Genomic DNA, 20073 nt, shown 5'->3' with positions numbered 1-20073 from the left:
TGTGACAGACAGTTGACAGTATCCAGCAACCCCTACGGTTCTTTTCCCATAAACTGAAGGGGATCCAACAGTTGTAGTTGGCTTATGAACATGAACTGCTAGCATTATATGAGGCAGTGAAATGTAGATGGTCAGCCCAGCCCCTTACTCTTTTTACAGAAAGCACAGTAGTCCACATTATTTGTAACCCAAGTTGTGACGCCCCCCCCCCCCCCCATCGTTTCAGACACCTAGACTGTAGATGTCCACATTCATACCCTTAGTGCCTAGTGCCCTGACTTTGGCACATTGGCTACAGAGCAGGAATAGGATGGACCATTAAGGCAACTCTTGGGTGACTCTAACACAAGTTTACAGGTGCCTAACTCTAGCTTGTGACTGTGGTGCGATACATCACAGACAGGCCACACTGCTTGATCCCAGCGAAATTCCGCAAATCCACTTCCGACAGCTTGCATAATTATCACACCTGGCAGTTTTTCCCAGTGCAAAGCTTGTTATGGAGCAGTTTGTTTGGCCTGGGGTAAAGGCGGGTTGCAGGAAGTGGACGTGTGCCTGTCGTCTTGCTGCAAGGCACCTTTGATGTACCTAAAAGCCACTTTCAACGTGTACTCTTGGATTTGGTCAGACTGTTACCCAAATCCAATGGTTCCGGATACGTTCTGAATGATGCAGTTAGTTGAAACCATTCCCTTAAATGATATAACAACAAAATCTACAGAATTGTCTTTCATTAATATGTGGATAACTCGTTTCGGGTGTCTGTTGTCTATCATAACTGATCACAGGCATCAGTTCAGATCACTCCTCTTTGAAGAATTGTGCAAACTGTGTGGAGTGCAATGCTTCCACACAACCACCTACCACCCTCAAAGCAACAAGTTGGTTGAAAGGAGACACTGAACCCAGAACGCTGTGTTATGGCTCATGGTTCACAATGGACCAAAGGATTACCATGGGTTTGGGTAAACAGACAACTTACAAGGATGATTTGAAATCCTCTCTTGCTGAAATTGTGTATCGTGAATGTCTGACACTACTTGCAGACTTGCTCTTGACATCTCTGCCAGTGGCAGCCTCAGAGTTGCCATCACTCATAACCACACCCATAGGCCATCTGCTCAAGCTCATCTGTACAACAAGTTTTTGTGCAGAAGGCATTAAACGACTGCACCCACGTGGTGCTCTAAGATGACAATGTGTGCTGCATGGCAGCAACCTTATTCTGGCCCCCTAAAATACTCTGAGGTTGGGAGCAGACATTTTACATCCTACTTAATGGTAAACCTTCAAGGAAGATGAAAAGAAGATTGGGTTTAATCTCCCATCGACATCAAGGTCATTAGAGACAGAGCACAAGCTCAGATTGTGTCAAGGATAGGGAAGGAAATCGGCCATGCCCTTTCAAAGGATCCCATCCAGGCATTTGCCTAGAATGATTGACAAAAATCATGGAAAACCTGAATCTGGATGACCGGACACAGGTTTGAACCGCCGTCTTCCCGAATGCAAGTCCACTGGGATAACCACTGCCACCTCGTTTGGTGGTCTCTATCCAGCATGTCAAGTCAGCATGGGTAGGGGGGACCAGCAAGAAGATTACACTTTGACACCACTACCAGTGGATCCTTCAACTGCATCCCCTCCAAATGACAAGGACCCTCAGGTCAAGCATCCTACATTCATGGTGGAATTCGACATCCAGTCACCTGCATCAGGTATCGGCAAAGGCAATCTGCCCTGCTCTCACTATGGCAGGCCCCTTCACCTCCCCACTATTCTGTATGATTATGTTCTGGAATAGCATCTCCAACCTATCAACTCTTTGGCGCTCTGCGCCGTAAGGGGGTGGGGGTGTGAGGTTTGTGGCTGTAATTGATATTGACATGAGGAACAATGATCGAGTGTATCTCTTTGTATTTATCAGTGTCTGTCTTTCTGTGTACTCTCACGACTGAAGTGTTCATATCTTATTGTGTTTGGGTTTGTGTTAATAAAATGGTACAATTCATGGCAACATTATCCACATGTTATTCTGCATACTCTCCACCTTGAAGTTCCCACATATATAAGAGCTATGAGCACTTTTTCATCTTTGATACCGTGAAACAAATCTCTTCGACTACCAGCTCTTTGCTTTGCATATTTTGGGAGGAGGTAGTACGGACCAAAACAAGAACAAAATGTCCAGTGTTAAGAGCAGCTGTTCATTGCCGATAATGTGAAAAACATACCTTGTACAGTGCTCACAGCTCTTAAGGTTTTCATTTTAGAGCCCATGTTTATTTGAATTTTTGCTTCAAATGTTTGTTTCTGTCATGTACCTGAATATTGGCCATTCTTCCAGGGACACCCTGTATAGGTATTAGATTGTAATGTATGCCAAAACAAAGAAATCATACTTAAGCTCACGAAAAATTAAACTTTAAATCTGAAATTCAGTGCTCAAGATTTGAAGAAATTGTATGTGGACCCGAAGCAAATGAAAGTAGTCTGCTTGTTCCAATCATCATTTTTGTAGCATAACACTTTGAGAACAATAACATATATACTGTCCCTGCCAAGGATTAAGTGATATAGTACTGTATAAATTGTAATAACTCAGTCTCTCACTTGATTTGTTCTGTTATTAAGAATGGGGAAAAAACCGCGTATACTTTGGTTGATATGCCATCCATATTGTCTCGAACAGGCATTATTTAAAAACAACATTATAAAACTAATGATAAGTACTATGGAGATGCAGTATGTTAAAACATGTACAAAAACAAAATCAGTATTGAAATTATGAACATATGAGAAAGTGTATTTGGCACTATAAAGCAATGTGATTTTATTTTATCTGTTATAAAATACACATTGAACGCATGTGACAGGGCCGGATGGGGTGGCCGAGCGGTTCTAGGCACTACAGTCTGGAACTGCGCGACCGCTACGGTCGCAGGTTCGAATCCTGCCTTGGGCATGGATGTGTGTGATGTCATTAGGTTAGTTAGGTTTAAGTAGTTCTAAGTTCTAGAGGGCTGATGACTTCAGAAGCTAAGTCTCATAGTGCTCAGAGCATGTGACAGCCAAAAAATTGCTTCTTCATTTGAAACATGAATGGCATACTAACCAAATCAGAGAGACTAAATATATGTGGAATACACAGTCACTACTTAGGAAAAAGGAACAATTTTTCACAGTTTTGAAGAGTGATTTAGCTCCAAACCAAAATCAAAACAAGTAATACCACAGGTTGTCAGTTGTGCTTGGGCTTAGTTGGTTAGAGCACTTGGCCACTAAAGGCAAACAACTCAGGTTTCAGTCACAGTCTGTCACATAGTTTGAATCTTCTAGGAAGCTTCGTATCAGTGCAGACTTGGCTGCATTCTGGAATACCATTACTGAATTCCAACAGGCTGGTAAAAAATATCATTTTTCCCATTTTGGAAGGTGATCTGCACTCTATTCTAAATAATTTTAACAGAGAAGTATTTCGTGTAGTGCGCCATTGACACAAATTTATTGAAAAACAATTTCATTTTCCACAGTCGTAGTCATTCATATTACATGATGACCTGATTTTAGTGCTGTGCCATTTTCAATTGCTGCTCCTGTCTTCGTCATTTTACATCATCCTGTGTGGGTGTACACAAATTTGCATCTGTCATTTTAATATGTAACTTCCGTTGCAACAGACAAGAGTGAGAACAACATTCCATACTAGTCAACGATTTAAAAACAACACTATTTTGCCAAAGCACCATATGTGCATAAATTAAAACTCAAAAGAAAGACTGCTACTTAGCCATGCAGATGACACGTTAAGTTGCAGAGAGGATAACAAAAGAACACTTACATATTAGCTTTTGGCTGAAGCCTTTGTCAGAAAAGGACACATGCACATATTCATTTACACCACATGCACACACATGACCACCATCTCCGGCATCTTGGACTGGAATGCCAGAGAAGGCAGTTAGTTGTGTGTCCTTACTTGTGTCTGGAGTTTCCATTGTTTGAGATCTCATAATATATCGGACAGAACATTGCTCTACAGCTGATTCTACACTTGTAAGCCACTTAAGCAGTAATCTTGTTTTAAATCATTGGCAAGCGTGGAATGTTACTGTTGCTTGTGTCTTATACAACTGTGATTATACACTAAAACGACATACGCATATCTGTGTAAATCCACACAGGATGAGGATGTAAAATTATGACAATAGGAGCAGCCTTGAAAATAGCACAGCATTGAATTCAAGTTCTTGTGTAATACAAATGAAAGTGATTCTGTAACAGCCACCAGAGGAAATGTGCTTCTAACAAGGTTTATGGAAGTATTGAACTACAGCTCAAGCACTGCCTCCTTCCTTCACAATCACCAGTGAGTTTCTGCAGAGCTGAGAACATTTCCCAACATTGGCAGTTGCCAGCCAACTACAAATATCGATGCTGAAATCCAGTAATAGACTCCAATGTGCCAGCACAACTTTGTCGCCTACAGGAATGGATTTTCATTAATCATAACACCAGCACCTGAACCAATCTGTATGTGTACCAGTCTATTGTAATACCAAATTAAATGAAGAGCAAGGCAACATAAGGGCAACATTTGATGTGCAGTATGTGACTATGATGCTCCACGGAGAAATTCCACCAGGACAACACAAAGCAACACCACCTGTCCAGGACAATAGCATGCCACAATTGGCAACTTTGCAAGCTGACACCTATTGACAAGAGGCATGTTGCAGCTTGTTGCATGCAATTAAGTGGGCAACTGAGAATATGACATAATTTCTTGAAGATTGGAGTAACTCCCATGAGCTGTGGAACACTAAAAGTAAGTACTACAAAGATAAGATATTGAGATACAATAAACTAGGTTAGCTAAGAAATATGGCTGAAGTGTCAAGAAAGAAAAGAAGAAAGTCTATAATTTAGACAGCTTTCTATCAGTTACCAAAGAATCAGAGGGCTGAGGTAAGTTCAAATCAGCAAACCACACGTTCACTCAATGGTACTGGTATTGTTTGTAGTGATCTCTCTGGGTCTGTAGATTTAACACCAGCATACTTGCAAGACACATCCTGTTTTGTTTTGAAATTCCCAAACATGTTTCAATACTTCTGTGCCATCATCACTAAGTTTTATTTTTCTTACATTTCACATTGTACTCTTGACACTGTTTATCATACTGCGTATTGAGATTAGCTCTACAGCATGTCATCTTCACCATTATGAGGAGTGAGTTACAAAATTATAGCGAGTGTCTTCTGTGTTAAAAGTGCACTCTGGAATTGCGTAAACTGCGACTGCATATGTCGTAATTTCACTACACATTGCTAACAGCCACTCAGTAGAATCCACCATTTCATAATATAATCCAGAGAGCAAGAACATTATCTGCTGTGTGTGTGTGTGTGTGTGTGTGTGTGTGTGTGTGTGTGTGTGTGTGTGTGTGTGTGTGTGTATACACACACACACACACTCCAAAATGAATCACATTGCATAGTCTTAAGGATATAACAGCTGGCAGGCACAACCTTAGTACAGTCATTCAGGTCAGGGACAGGTTAACTTTGAAAACTCAGAAATACCTTAATCAGGTAGTGGTGGTGGTCGTCATCGTCGTAGTAGTAGTAGTAGTAGTAGTAGTAGTATGAAGTGGAAAAACTGTGCTTACATTATCAGCAGTAAAAACGAACAGCCCTTTGAATTAATACTGAACATAATGTCAGACAGCTTCCTTAAACAACAAGTCAAACAGAAAAATATTTTAAGTTACATATATACAAACAGATAGAATCTTTTCTACTGTGTTATTAGAGATACATGTATTTATGAACACAGTGAAATTATGACAATTACCAACATCAAAAGCAAAAAAATATCAAAAAGGCTTGGAACTCACTAGTGTTTGGTAAAAGTAATAGATGTACTGACATCCTACTTATATGACAAACTGAGAACTGACAAAGCAGCAGCCTTTTAAGTAATGGCTTTCTTTCTAGTGTAATCAATTACATTTACCTGTCACAATCACATATAGTGTTGAGCAGTATAGTAATGTTGTATTTAGTACAGTGTAAAGAGGTATTTTATTTGCTTATCTCTAGTTAATGTTATTGACTAGTTCCACATCTGTAAGGTTCTCCTAGCCAAGAGTTGTGCAGCATATTGACACACTTCTTGTCAGCTTTCTCTGAATTGCCCAACTGACCCCAGAGTGTTACATGCAGCCAGTAAATAAAACTACTTGTTTTCTGTAGTTCTAACAATGTGTGAACACAAGAAATGGCAACAGGAGTTTTATTCAGGCACAGCTAGTAAATTCAACAGCCATTTTATAGCTGGTTAAATCTGTTAACAACGTCTGAAATTACCAACTTCAGGAGCAAGATTCTTATAGGCAGGACTCTGGAAATTTCGAATCTCTTTCTGAGAAGTCAAGATGCAGAGTCAAGTTGCAAATAATAATGACGAACTAAGAGCAACACTCAAACTTTGGCTACCATATGCAGTTACAAAGATCTTAAATATCCTTATAATATTTTACTTCACTCTTTTAGCCAGACTGTATCCAAGACCTATCATGCAATATATTCATTGCTTGACGCTGATTATTTAAAGGTAAGAACATGAAATACATTGTTATAAAATATTTATTTAAAATATAATTCCATGTGTAAAGGTTTCTTCAAAGTGCTCACAACATGGTGTACACGACTGCAAATTCAGTCATCATATTGTTGCATACCCATGTCAATTTACATGTTTCCCAGGAATTTTAATAACTGTGTCATATGTGAGATCCTGCATATGTCCATGAAATATTACCTCTGAGATAAGTTTTTCTGCAATAATACATTGCATATTATTCATATTGGACATTTTACGCATTTTAAGAGCAATGCTCATTCCAAAGTGGTAAAATTCATCGTTTTCCATTAAGGGTGATGACTGCTGCTCGCATGCTACCTTCTGTAGCTCATCATTTTTTGATTCTCGCCACATTCTCTTAGTGCATACCGTAGGTAGCACAGTGTGCAAAGAAAGGGCAGGTGGAGCAGAAACTGAAGATACCACACCATTATCTGCAATTCCATGCATAGAAGCAGTGGCCTCCGACTCATTTGCGGCATCCTGTAAAAGAAAGACAATTTCATTACAGTGCTATGAAATGTCAGTACTGACATCTACATAAATTAATCATTTCAAACAATGGAAAATCCAGAATGGAATAATAATAATATGAATCAGGATAGTTTGCTGCTCACTACATAGAGGAGGCGTTGAGTGGTAGACAGGCACATTCAGAAGTAGACTAAGCTATTTGTCAAATGTCAAAATACTCCAGATTAAGAGAACCCTAACTCTAATAACACACACACACACACACACACACACACACACACACACACACACACACACACACACACACACACACACACACACACAACAGCCCCCCCCTCTCTCTCCCCCCCCCCTCCCCACCCTCCTGAATTGGGCCTCAGAACCTGCAGATGAAAATGGCCATATGTATGTGAGCTGGTGTGTGTTTCTACATCTGAAGGGTTACTTTGTCCAACAGTTTGTTCTGCTTTTAAATTTACCTTATACCAATCAACACCCCCCCCCCCCCCCCCTTAAATTGATCATTTGACATTCATGTATCAAGTGGCAACAGTATTCTTCAACATGTTGACGGCCCCATGCAATATGTTAAACTGTCTTCACAGACTGACTACATCATGATAGTTCTGGGAAGCTATGTGAAGTTACACATGATGATGCAGAGAGCAATGGGGAAAAATATGTGAAAAGAAGTACATCCTAGCCATTTACTTGCAAGCGTATGCCCTGAGTGAGTATTTGGACCAGATACTGTAACTACTGCTCAAATAGCAGCAGAAATGACTGAATGTCTACAGGATGCACTTTTATTCACAACACTGAAGCAGTTAAGTCAAATGGACTCCTTCACCTGCAGCAGCACAAAGCAAAGTAGTGCACACATTGTACAAAGGGAAACAATATAGTGAAATAATACTTACTTTGAACTGCTTAAACTCTTGATAATGCCCCCCCTCTCCCTCAAGAAGTGAGGATGCCTGAAAAGTATTTGTCAATGATTTTTTTGGAGAATGTGGAGAATTTCTGAAATTGCTTGAAAGTACATGATGGCAATAAATGCAGATCACAAGTACAACAGACAGCAGCACATTGTACTGTAGCTATGACAGCTTTTTGCAAAAGTTAATTCTAATTACAAATTTAGTGTGGTAAATGTTGGAAAAATGGTAGCAATTAATTAGTTAATAATACTCCTTAAAAATTCATCACCAAATTCTTTGTTGAAGCTGACACATTTTCATTGCAAAAGCTTTCTGAAACCATAATGAATGCAGAAATTTACCTATGAGACAAATATAATTAACTTCAATATTCTTGTACATGGAAAATATTAGAGTACACACTTGGAAATCTAATCCTGAGGTTCAGAATTATTTACTCTGGTTGACCCTTGACCAAATGCCATGCAAAAATCACAGTGCCCAACGGTCTGAGGTGTGGATTATCTCGTGTTTTTGGTACCCACTATCTTGTCAGGAACAAATTTACTGATACCGTGTCTCTCACACAGCTGTCATGTTGCCAGCTGCTACAATATCTGATGGCAGACCAGCCATGTGACACTATTTGACATGACAGACAATCTCTCTCCTCAACAGCAAGGCTATCTGTAATTAAATTGACCACAGAATGGAGATCAGAGACTCAAATTACTGAGTTGCAAGTGAGAACTTGGTACAAGCAGGCGTAACAGCAAAATTGTTAAATATTAACAACTGTGAAGACTTAGCTGTTATGCAAGGTTACGGTTTGCACCTAAAAAGTGGGTACACCATCAAAATTTACAAATTCTGAAACTATCAACACTTTTCTATTTGTCACCAGTTACTGTCTTCACACGTACCCCACAAAATTGTAATACTGACTCGTTTACAATTTCTGTTGATATCATTGTTGGCACTAATATTCCTCACAGATAGCAGAACTGCTGAGTCATCAATAGGTGCACACAAAAAGAAAGAAAACTTGCCTGCTTTCAGTGTAATCCTTTTATGAGCTAAAGTAAAATACACAGAGAGAACACATTAAAATGCCTTTTCCCCTACATAATACCAGCTAGGCAACAGTTCACCCAGCCACCACCATATAGAGGCATAGGCTCATGCACCTCACTCTGTTGCAATGTGTGAAAAGTGTGAATGTTGGAGTAGCATAGTCAAAGAGGGAGTGGAATGTGTAGACTGTGGGTTGGAATTTCACTGAGGTGACTGTATGGGGAACTGAAGGGGAACTCAATGAGGCTCTCCCACAGAAATGTAAGCTTTGCAAAAAAAGACAAGAGAATCGCTGAGTAGGAAGCAAAGATTTGTGTCCTTCAGGCTGAATTAGATCACATGAAATTTGAACTAGATAGGTTGAAGAGGGGAAAAAGATCTTGGGAACTGCATAAAGGTAACAAGCAATGGGTGGAAGGAGAACAGCTCTTCAACTTCATCTACATCTGAGGTAACAGTATCAAATAAATTTGATTGTTACCTGAAGTAAGAGGGGAAGAGCCTCAGCCAGCTGTAAGTCACAATAGGATGCAGCAGACTTCTAGCAAACAAACCCAATGTAGGGCAGTACCACATATAGTAGGAAGAAGAGTCTTACTGCTAGGTAGTTGTAATGAGCTGTATAGGCCAGATGATACAGAACAAATTAGGGACAGGGTAACCTGTCACAAGAATTGTGAAGCCAACTTATAGCCTTAGCTAGGTGACAGAGGACATAGGGAATTTGTGGAAAGGTTTTGGCAAAGAGGCTCACGTGATTATAGCTGGTGGAGCAGGGAACGGCCTGGCTAAGAACAGTATTTACAGCATTAGGAGTGATCTGAACGAAACAGGTGCAGCAACTACATACGCAAAACTGAGTTTTGTGGAGGTGCTGCAGCACCATGACCAGCTCTGGGTAAATACTGCAGTGAGCTGAATGAAAACTGAGTTGAGCAAGCTGCTGCTGACTGAAACAAAATCTCATATCAGTGCAGTGCCAGCTGCTACAATTGGAAAATGGGAATATCCATTAGACCTGGCCTAGACCTGAATAGGAGAGGGAAAGCCAGATTCTCTGAGCTTCTTCCAGATAATATGTGGGCGTGGGGGTGCGGGGGGAGGGGGGTACCACCATGCATAGCAAGATCCCTGTGGTTACTGCTGTCAGAGGGGCACCTATTTTAGGTTAGAATCAGGATTCAAGCACCTTGTTTTGGAAAAAGTGAAAATAACAGAGCCCCACAAAATGCTTAATAATGCACAGAAAAGTAAGGTTCAATTATTTCATCAAAATATTAGAGGATTGAATAATAAGATAGGAGAGCTTCTTCGCTGTTTGCAAAATTTAGAGAGTTCTGGAAAGAGAGACATCCTGTGCCTGCCTGAGCACCACATAACCACAGGGTTAGATAAGTTACATATAAAAGATTACACTACTGCAACTTACAATTGAAGGTATAACATGGAAGAAGGAGGCATTGCTATATATTTAAAGACAAAACACAAGTCCAAAAACATTTTGTAGTGATCAGCACATAGAAGCACATGGTTGTGAGTTAATACTGAAAAATAGTTCACTTTTAATTGTAGCTGTATATGTAACTGTATACAGATCCCCAATGGGAAATTTTGAACTATTTATGAGTAATCCGGATTCATTGCTGTGCTGTCAGATAGCAGCAAGCAGTTATACTCTGTGGTGACTTCAACGTATGATCTTGGACCTTATTTGGATCCTACAATTTGATCTCAGTAATTAAATTTCCAATACGGGTGTATGAAGACAGTAGAACCCCAACTGATAATGTTTTCTTTTTATACAGCTCAAAGCAAGAAAATAATTGTTTACCCAATAACACATGCTCTTTCTGATCATGATGCGTAATTAGTTAGGATAAATAACATAGCAACTTACAGTAAGAATACTCCTCAGTGGAAATCAGAATAATTAATGACTCCAGGACAAATGTTTTAGAAATAGTTTACAGGAGATAACACGGGGTGTAATTTATAAAGAATCAAATGCCAACAAAAAAATTAATCTATTCCACGATAAATTCATATCATTATTTGAAAACAGCTGTCTGCATATGTTAATCAGAAGGGAAACTAAACAGCCATGTAAAAAACCATGGGTCACTAGAGGTATCTAGGGAAATGAAAAGGGAAATCTATCTTTTGGCAAGAACAAGTAGGGATCTTGCAGTAGTTTCACACTACAAAAACTACTCAAAATTACAAACAAAAGATATGAAAAACTCAAGGAATATGCACATAATGACAGAAATCAGTACTCCAAACAATCTTAAGGCTATAAGGAATGTAGTGAAACAAGAGACAGGATAACCAGCCATAGAACAAGATAACATCGCTATTAAACTGAGCGGAAAGACTATAAATGATGAATCACAGGTAGCAAATGCATTTATTAATCATTTCTTAAATATAATAGAAAGCACTGGGACATACAGTTCAAGAGCAAAATTGCAGCAGTATGCTGAACATGTAACTTTCATAAAATTCATATGAATGTATCACCAACTTCTCCTTCTGAAATTATGAAAATTACACATTCTCTCAAAAATAAAAGCTCATCTGGTTTTGACAGTGTTACTAAAAATTTGTTCCCATGTAATAAGCCTAATCTTATCTTAAATATGTAATGCATCATGTTTTTCCAGGAAGACTGACATATGCCACTGTTAAACACCTCTTTAAGAAAGGTGATAAGAGAGATGTCAATAATTACCAACCTGATTCATTGCTGACATCATTCTCCAAAATTTTTGATTAGACAATGTAATCTAGACTAGTGTTTCACCTTAGTAGCAGTAGTATCATTACCATCTAAACAAAAGAATGCAGAAAATTGTACTTAGTAATTCAAGAATACATTCTAGGGACATAATTCTGACTTAGGCGAGATCACGTGTAGGGTTACCAGTGTTTCAATCTTAGGTCCACTACTGTTCCTTATATACGTAAATGCTCTTCCACCTAACATACAAGCAGAATTAGTTCTTTTTGCAGATGACACTAGTATTGCAATCAACGCAAGCATACACGCAAAGTTCTTCAAAGTATCATGGGCTGGTTTTCTGGAAATGGTCACACACTCAATTTTAAAAAGACACAACATACTCAGTTCAGCACATCTAGAGATACTACAACAATGATACGTATAACACCTGGTGAAGAAATAATAAATAGGGTGGTACCTTCAAAATTCTTAAGGACCCATATTGAAGAGAATTTAAATTAGAAGAAACACATTTTGAAGCTCCTAAAACAATTCTGTTCAGCCACATTTGTGCTCAAAACCAGTGCAAAACCAGGAGTGCGGTGGGAGGGAGGGAGGGAGGGAGAGAGAGAGAGAGAGAGAGAGAGAGAGAGAGAGAGAGAGAGAGAGAGACCAACTTAGAAATGTTCAGAATGTAACCGTATGTACAAATTAATTTGCAATCTAAATGCAAAAGACTCATTCCATACCATTACAAACTATTGTGCAAAATGGCAAAATGACCCACGGAACATGTAGCTAACTAATCACTATGTGTGTGGGTCTCCAATAGCTAGCAATTTTTCTTCCTTTTTATATGTGCCTTTTTTTCAGTGAGTGGTCTCCTCCAATCCAAAAATATTTACATTATACCAGAACTTTCCTACAACATTACTGACGGAGATGAGGGGGATGGATTCGAGACAATGTACCATGGAGGAGGAGTCTGTTTCCCACAGATTCCAGCTTTTGTGGTGTTCTTTAAATCTGGTGCACATTGATCTACAATTTTTCTTATATACTATGAATCCAACTCTTTGCAACTGATCTTATAGGTTTCACTTTTGATCATTGTGGACTGAGTTTGTCAGTAGAAACTTGCCTAATGTCTATATGGTACAGGTGGTCACTGACTAGTACAACATATTTCTCTGGCACTTGTTTTAGCTCTAGTTTTAGTTTTTTTGGTATGAATATCGTTAAAATGAGGGCTCATAACACTCATCTATAGTTGTTGTTTTGATGTTGTGTAGTCCTGCTAAATATCACGAGTGGACACTGGAAGTGACATCAAGCAGTGATCATGAAATGGTAAGCAGTGTGTGTGTGTGTGTGGGAGGCATGGTGCACTGAGGTAGTTAGAATGTAGGAGCTTGTTTATGTGTCTTTCCAGTATATTTCACACTGGTGACTTCCTTTGTTGATGCTAATATTAATGTCTACAAAGCTGATGGATGTGCTTTCTATTTCCACACTGAACTCTACATGCTCTTTACATTTATATTTTTCATAAAGGTTTGGAACTGCCTGGTTGTTCTTTCTGTACATATAAAGCACACTGGGGCAGTTTGTTCGTAAGGGCCAGAGGGGCCCGGCGCAACCAGAAATTTTATGATATGACTTTATTTGGTGCATGTTTTCCATGTTGTATCATGTGAGTTTCACATGACTTGATACAGTATGAGTAACTGAGGTCAGAGGTAATCAGGTCCAGTTTCCCCTGCTCCGTTGCAGAGAAATTATGTTCCTCTGAGCTGATGACAGCAGGGCTAAGCCTCAGCACTACCCTTTTCTCACCGCTCCCCTCAGCGTACCCTTCTACAATCCACAGCGCCGACCATTTTTTCCTTTCCCCAATCCATTCATCCAGTGCCAGGGTGCCCGCGTCAGGTAGCCCTTACTCTCTCCACACCACCAGTCCGCAAAGCTGCAGTCACAGTGATGTGACCACTGCAGTCACAGTGATGTGACCAAGCTGTCTCCCTTTCCCCACTTCACCCCTCACCATAACATAGCTTTAGGGCCAGCTCAGGCAGGTTTATTGGAGGGAGCAGTTCAGACACACCCCTCCTCCTTTCCCTCCACCACAGCGAACCACAATGTCCGTCTCCCACCCTTGTCCACCTGTCTACACAATGTTTGGGGCCAGGCAGCTAGGGCCTGTAGCCAGAGCTGTACTGAAGTGATCCTGCACTTCTGGCAGAAATGCCAAAGCTGTCTTTTAAACCATGACATATTGTGATCTTCTAAAAATGCTTTTACATTGTATTAATTCAAAATTGTACCTAAATTTGACTCAAATTACATGAGAACAGACTTTACTAAAATAGAATTTCACTCATAGTTGAGTAGTTACAATGATTTTTATAAGTACAGCAATGAAGAAACTTTTAATTCTGTAGTCATTTTGACTGAGCTTGATGTGAAAGGCTACCAATTTTTTAAAAGTTTAAAATTTCACCATTCATCTACAAATTATTAAGAGTTACATTATCTGAACTACAATGATTTGAAACTAATAAGATTAATGTCCAAAATTATTTTTTAACAATTTTTATTAATGTTCAACCATTAATTGACCATGAATATTGTGTCATGCTCCTGTCTTTTTTGTCTGTATCAGCAGAAGTCTTCTTAATGACTCTGAGCTGCTGGTGTTATGTCTCTGGCCACTGCCAATGTTACAAATCTAAAAATAACACTACTATTCATAGCATTATAGTAACCATAAAATAGTGTTCACACAGACACTTTAGGTTGGAAGAGACATTTTGTGAAAACATTAGCTTCGTGAAAGCTATTTCATTTAATGGATGACTCAGTGTTTGTGCACACTTTAGTTTTGACATTTTGTCAGTAACTGGACACCACTACTTTGCTAGGAATGAAAGTTTTTAGACATGAATTATTATTAGTAGTTTAGTAAATGTTAGTCTACTTGAAATCCGTATAAAAGGATAAAGATAAGCATGTTTGGATTTGTGACAAGGTAAAGAGAAGACATCACAGCTTGTGTTGGGGACGACACCAGAGCTTCTTGAAGCATCTAAGTACGATGTTAGAACAGTTCAAATTTCAGAGTAGCAGGGAGATCTGCATCAAACTAGTCTCTGGACTGAAGACCAGCACAACAAGTTAAATATGCAATAAGAGAGAACATATTGTAATATGTGAACCATTATTGTCAGAACAAACTATTAATCATATTGAGTTTTTGTCAAATGTAGATTCTTACTTGTCTCTACTGCATCTGTATTGAGTACCAAAATTCGCAATAGCCAAGTTTGAGCCAGATTTTTTTATGATGTCTGTAGGTAATGAATTCTACTTTTCAGGTGTTGATTTTTCATTTGAATATGATACTGAATCAAAAGAAAAGATATAAGAGTAAATAAATCTGGTATGTAATCACTTGTGACAGTCCCACCAACAGACCCTTGAACATGAAAGAGCACCGACGCACAAGTTTCTTTTCTCTGTCCTTCAGAATGAAAGCTTTTTGCTTCACAGTCATTTTTTATTTTTGCCATTAGCTATACACAGTGTTTTTTTCACATGGCTTGTACATTTGCACAGATGTGCTCTCAGCAAAGTGGGCTAATTTTCAAGTCTCTTTTATCTTACAAATTCTAAAAGAGAGCTGTATCACTGGAACACTGCTCTTCCCCTCACTCTTCTTTATTGTACTGATCACCAATTACTGATTAACTGGACTTGTTCAGTCTCAATAATTTCATTTGTATAAACCACTGTGGATGATTGTGCTAAAACCTGAAATGATACAATGAGACCACTTGTGTTCCCCATCATTTTAGGGAAAATTATGTGTTACAGCCTCTGTTCTTCTAAACGATGAAATATGATCATGATATTTAATATTTTTTAAATTAATAGTCAAGTTTTGTTTCCTCAACATGAGACGACAAGTTTAACATCACCACGTGTTATGGGCCACCTGTTCTTTAATGTCGCAGCCATGGAAGAATGGTGCTCATAACAATAGTGACATCATAAAAGCAAACAAACGAAGTTTTTAAACTGTCATCCTGACATTCATTTTATCATGTTTGATCTGTCAAAATGTATTCACATTCTGCAGTATAATGAGACAACACATCTGCATTGACTGTAGTTGACATATTCATCTCTTGGGAGTCAGCAACTGTATTGATATTTAAGATAATTCTCATTTATTGTTCATCTCAGTTGCACACTTAATTAGATTCCATGTTTTGACAACTAAGGATCATCTGCAGATGTAAGTTATTGCATCAGCAACCCATCTCGTCAACTCAGATATGTGGTTCTGAGAAGACAAGGTAAGTTGTTGACACAATTACTTTGATCTGAAGATGATGCTGGGTGATTGAATATGATTGTGTTATACATATCTGATGAGAGTTATCTGTCAATGTATGAAGAACCTGGTATTAAAAGAAGAAACTTTTTTGGTCTGCATGTAGATCTGTCAAAAAAAAAAAAAAAAAAAAAAAAAAAAAAAAAAAAAAAAAAAAAAAAAAAAAAAAAAAAAAAAAAAGGGGGGGGGGGGGAGGTAAAAGGAACAAGGATCCCATACAACTTCAGCGGCTTCATTGCAAATTTATGGGAAGCATGTGCTTCAGAATTCCACAATTACATGGGCATACTAGGCAGTATCAGAGAGCAATTAACTATTTTGCATACATCGAGATGCAAAGTAGGAAGGTCCTATAAAATCAGACACCAAGTTCAAAACTTGACCTGCCAGAAGATATACTTTTACATGGTGATGACAATTCCTTTACCTTCCTATTTGATTAAGTTTTTCAAAGCACTGCCTATTGTGCTGCAAAGAAAGAGTATTCAACTACAGACTATAGAGAGCACATCATGATGAGAAAAAGGTATTCAGAATGGTAGTTTCTAAGTTTTGCTTGTATAAGAAGCCAATACAACCATGCTCACAAATAGCTAAAATAGCTGTTACAACTGTGTGTGCAATTCATAATACATGCAGCCATAATTTACTGATCTGGAGCGTGTCAACGAGAGATTACCTGCCAAGAACATGAAGCATAGATCCAAAGGTACTGACTGTTGTAAAATATGCAATTCAGTAACAATTATTTGATAACACATTTGTTTAGGCACATAACAACTATGTGTGTAAACCTCACACTTAATTTCAGTCAGTGGAAATAAGAAATATAGACCATAAAATTATAATACACCATTTCCCCAGAAACAATGTGTGCACACACATCCATGTCACTCTGTGTGAAATCTATTGTTAATTCTGAACTGTCTGATAAAAAAGAGAAATGAAATAATGAAAGATCTACAATAGTATAGCAGAAAAATGTGGTTAGCTGATTAATGGACTAAAAATGGCACACTGGAGACATCCTACATAATAAAAGCTCATGCTGGACTCAAAGACACTAGACAAAATCTTAAATGTTATAACACAATCATTTCAATTTACAACTGCCCTCCTGTCATAATATGAAATGCACTCCATTACAGTATGATATACCATAATAAAATGAGTATTGTATGCCACAGGCACTACCAAGAGGTGGGCCCTCTTGTGGGAGTAAAATGCATAGATAAAGGTGCTATGTCCAAAATGGAGATCGTTGAGTAGTAGTTCATTCTTTCTTTGCGACCAGGAGAAGGAATGTCACAAATGGATAGTTTATTTCATGATCCATAGCAAGGTGTCTTTCACCTCCAGCCACTCCTCATTGACACAAGGCCTTCATGTCCAACAACTAGTTCACAACTTGTAGGAAATGGCACATATTTCAAATGTATCACCCCTATACGCCTCTTAAGCTGTTGTGTGAGCTTGCTCATGTCTCTAAGTTCATTCTCCTAAGTGGCAAAATTCCTATGTGAATACTCGCTACATGGTAATGATCTTTTGGGCTTTTTGTGCCGAAACTTTGTTAAATTGGCATAAAAAGGACGACACATGGTATGGGAAGCACGCTAGTACCGCGCGTAATCACTGCTGATAAACGCTAGATTCATGGAAATCTGACAAGGAAATGTGGCAAGGGCTGGTAAGCATTGACAAGCCTTCACCAGCAGTCACACTCCTTTGGCAGTATTCGACGCTACTGGATCGCCGCTTAGTTACGTGGCGTATTTAGTATCTCTAGTAAACTACGCCTTACACTTACAGTGTGTCATGAAAACCGCGTTACGCGGTCGGGATTCTTTCCTATACCGAAAATTCCTTCATCACAATTCCTTACCCATCGCGGGCGCTACCTAAAGCCTCACTTCCAGATGGAGGTGACGTCATTTTATATGGGTCTATAGGATTATTACTAAACACGTACAATTAAGTATTCGTTATCACGTAAACGTTTCACCTCGTAAGGATGCTGCGAAAGGCCACTACCAAGTTAAGCGCAACGAGCGATATGTTTATTTGGTATGCGCATTCCATGGATCTGTACATGCGAGTAATTCGCGTTTCCCTCTCTCCGTGGCATTATTCGATATAAAATGACTACGTATTTTATTTTAAACAAAGCGTGCCGATATTTTTAGATAACTGAATGTTAAAATGTCATTTCTACTACCGATTGTGTATTACCTTTAGATACCACTTAAAAAGTATCTTTAAGATCGTAACCCGGTTTGCTACGATAAAATATGAGCATGCGAGGCAGAATGTTACATACTGCTTTCCGAACAAATTAAACTCGACAAATAGCTGTTTGATCATTCCTGACCAAAATAATTACACACATTAAACTGTCGGTATGTGCGTGGTACTTCATTGCAATTTATAAATCTGTATCACCTACCTCTGCATCTGCTTCACTATCTTCTAAATTACTAATGTCATCTTGTGCCAACTCGACTTCTTCCAGTGTTGACTGGATGGACCGTGGGGAACCTTGCAGAACTGTGGGTAACAATATGTCATAGTACCACAAAGTTGGCTTGTGTACGTCAGCTGTTCCGGTAGCACACATTTTGCTTTCAGTTACTTTTCTGTGTTCCTTACGAAATGTTGTACGAAACGAATTTATCTTTCTTTGTACGAAAGCTCTGTCTGCTGTCGGTTCGAATTCGCGACACATATTTGCCAATATAGCATAACACTGGTTTTTCTTGACTCTGTTGTTGTAGTCTGGGGACCTAACCTTCCACAAACAAGGCATGGACATATAAGCAATCAAAAAATCTTTCCAAAGCTGCCTACTCATAATAGAAAGTGAATTAAATTACGCGAAAAAACAAGATCAGGAAGTTAACGCAGACTGTGAAGTCATCAGCCATGAGTACCCTGAGCTTAGGCGGACGACACGCAGTGCGCATGCGCGACAGGAAACTGCCAAGCTTGAAATGAAAACATACAAGCTGATCGCAAGCCTCACAGTGTGGAGTACAGGTGTTATGGCGGCCGCGCCTCAAGGAACCTTGCCTTAAGCACTTCGGCAGCTTCGCCTCAACATCACCTCATGCTTAATCACTTAACGTCCAGGAAGCCTGCTCGAGGCTTGCTGGGAATTTGATCACGCCTGTAAATCCACAAGGAAATCTGCTAAAAATTTGATGGATGGGCCCCTTAACCTATTTAACTGTTCGTCATCCATTCCAACATGGAACATTTGTTAGGGCCAATAAATACGGCACTAACCCTGTCAGACAGTTCCTCTATTTTTATGTCTTTTGTTTATCTATGAATCACATATTGATTTGCAGTGTCTGTGTCATTACCTTGAACTTGTAGATTGTTTTGACAGGACGCGATTAAATTTCGTATTCAATCTTATTTTCTTGTACACTGCTGCTTCGCGAAAAGCTTGCACCGAATTAACATAATTTACTAGTTCTTTTAAATTCGTTCCTATCTTCGGTTTTACTATTGCGTATTTTTAAAATGTCTGTTCATCTGGAACGTCGAATTTCCAGCACGAACATCGATTTGCACAGTTCAGAACTGAGGTATTTACTTTATAAAATTCGGTTTTTTACACTTTTTGCTGCCGCCGCACGTTTGGCCTCTGTATTGTTGGTCTGTTTTCCATATATATTAAGCTGCAGATTTTCCTCGACACACACACACACACACACACACACACACACACACACACACACACACACGCATAGAGAGAGAGAGAGGAAGGAATGTGGAAGGGGGGGGGGGGGGAGGAGAGGGGATAGTGAGGGAGATGACATTACTATCACAGG

General features: G+C 39.0%; 1 protein-coding gene across 8 annotated transcripts in view; it reads right to left on the bottom strand.

Annotated features, from left to right (window-relative positions):
• LOC124804659 (mitochondrial inner membrane protease subunit 1-like) overlaps positions 1–20073 on the bottom strand; it is a 74288-nt gene that overhangs the window by 5562 nt on the left and 48653 nt on the right. For 2 of the 8 annotated variants that reach the window (XM_047264885.1, XM_047264886.1), the window contains exons 1-3: positions 18681–19158; positions 8043–8099; positions 6826–7131 (exon numbers count right to left, since the gene is read on the bottom strand). In XM_047264885.1, the coding sequence (XP_047120841.1) occupies positions 6826–7131; positions 8043–8099; positions 18681–19085 (768 nt within the window). In that variant the 5' untranslated portion in view covers positions 19086–19158. The other 6 variants (XM_047264892.1, XM_047264884.1, XM_047264893.1 and 3 more) reach the window with 6 other exon arrangements.

The sequence above is a fragment of the Schistocerca piceifrons genome, chromosome 7, assembly GCF_021461385.2.
Source record: "Schistocerca piceifrons isolate TAMUIC-IGC-003096 chromosome 7, iqSchPice1.1, whole genome shotgun sequence".
In the NCBI taxonomy this organism is placed as follows: domain Eukaryota; kingdom Metazoa; phylum Arthropoda; class Insecta; order Orthoptera; family Acrididae; genus Schistocerca; species Schistocerca piceifrons.
This window is presented reverse-complemented; position numbering and strand designations above follow the sequence as displayed.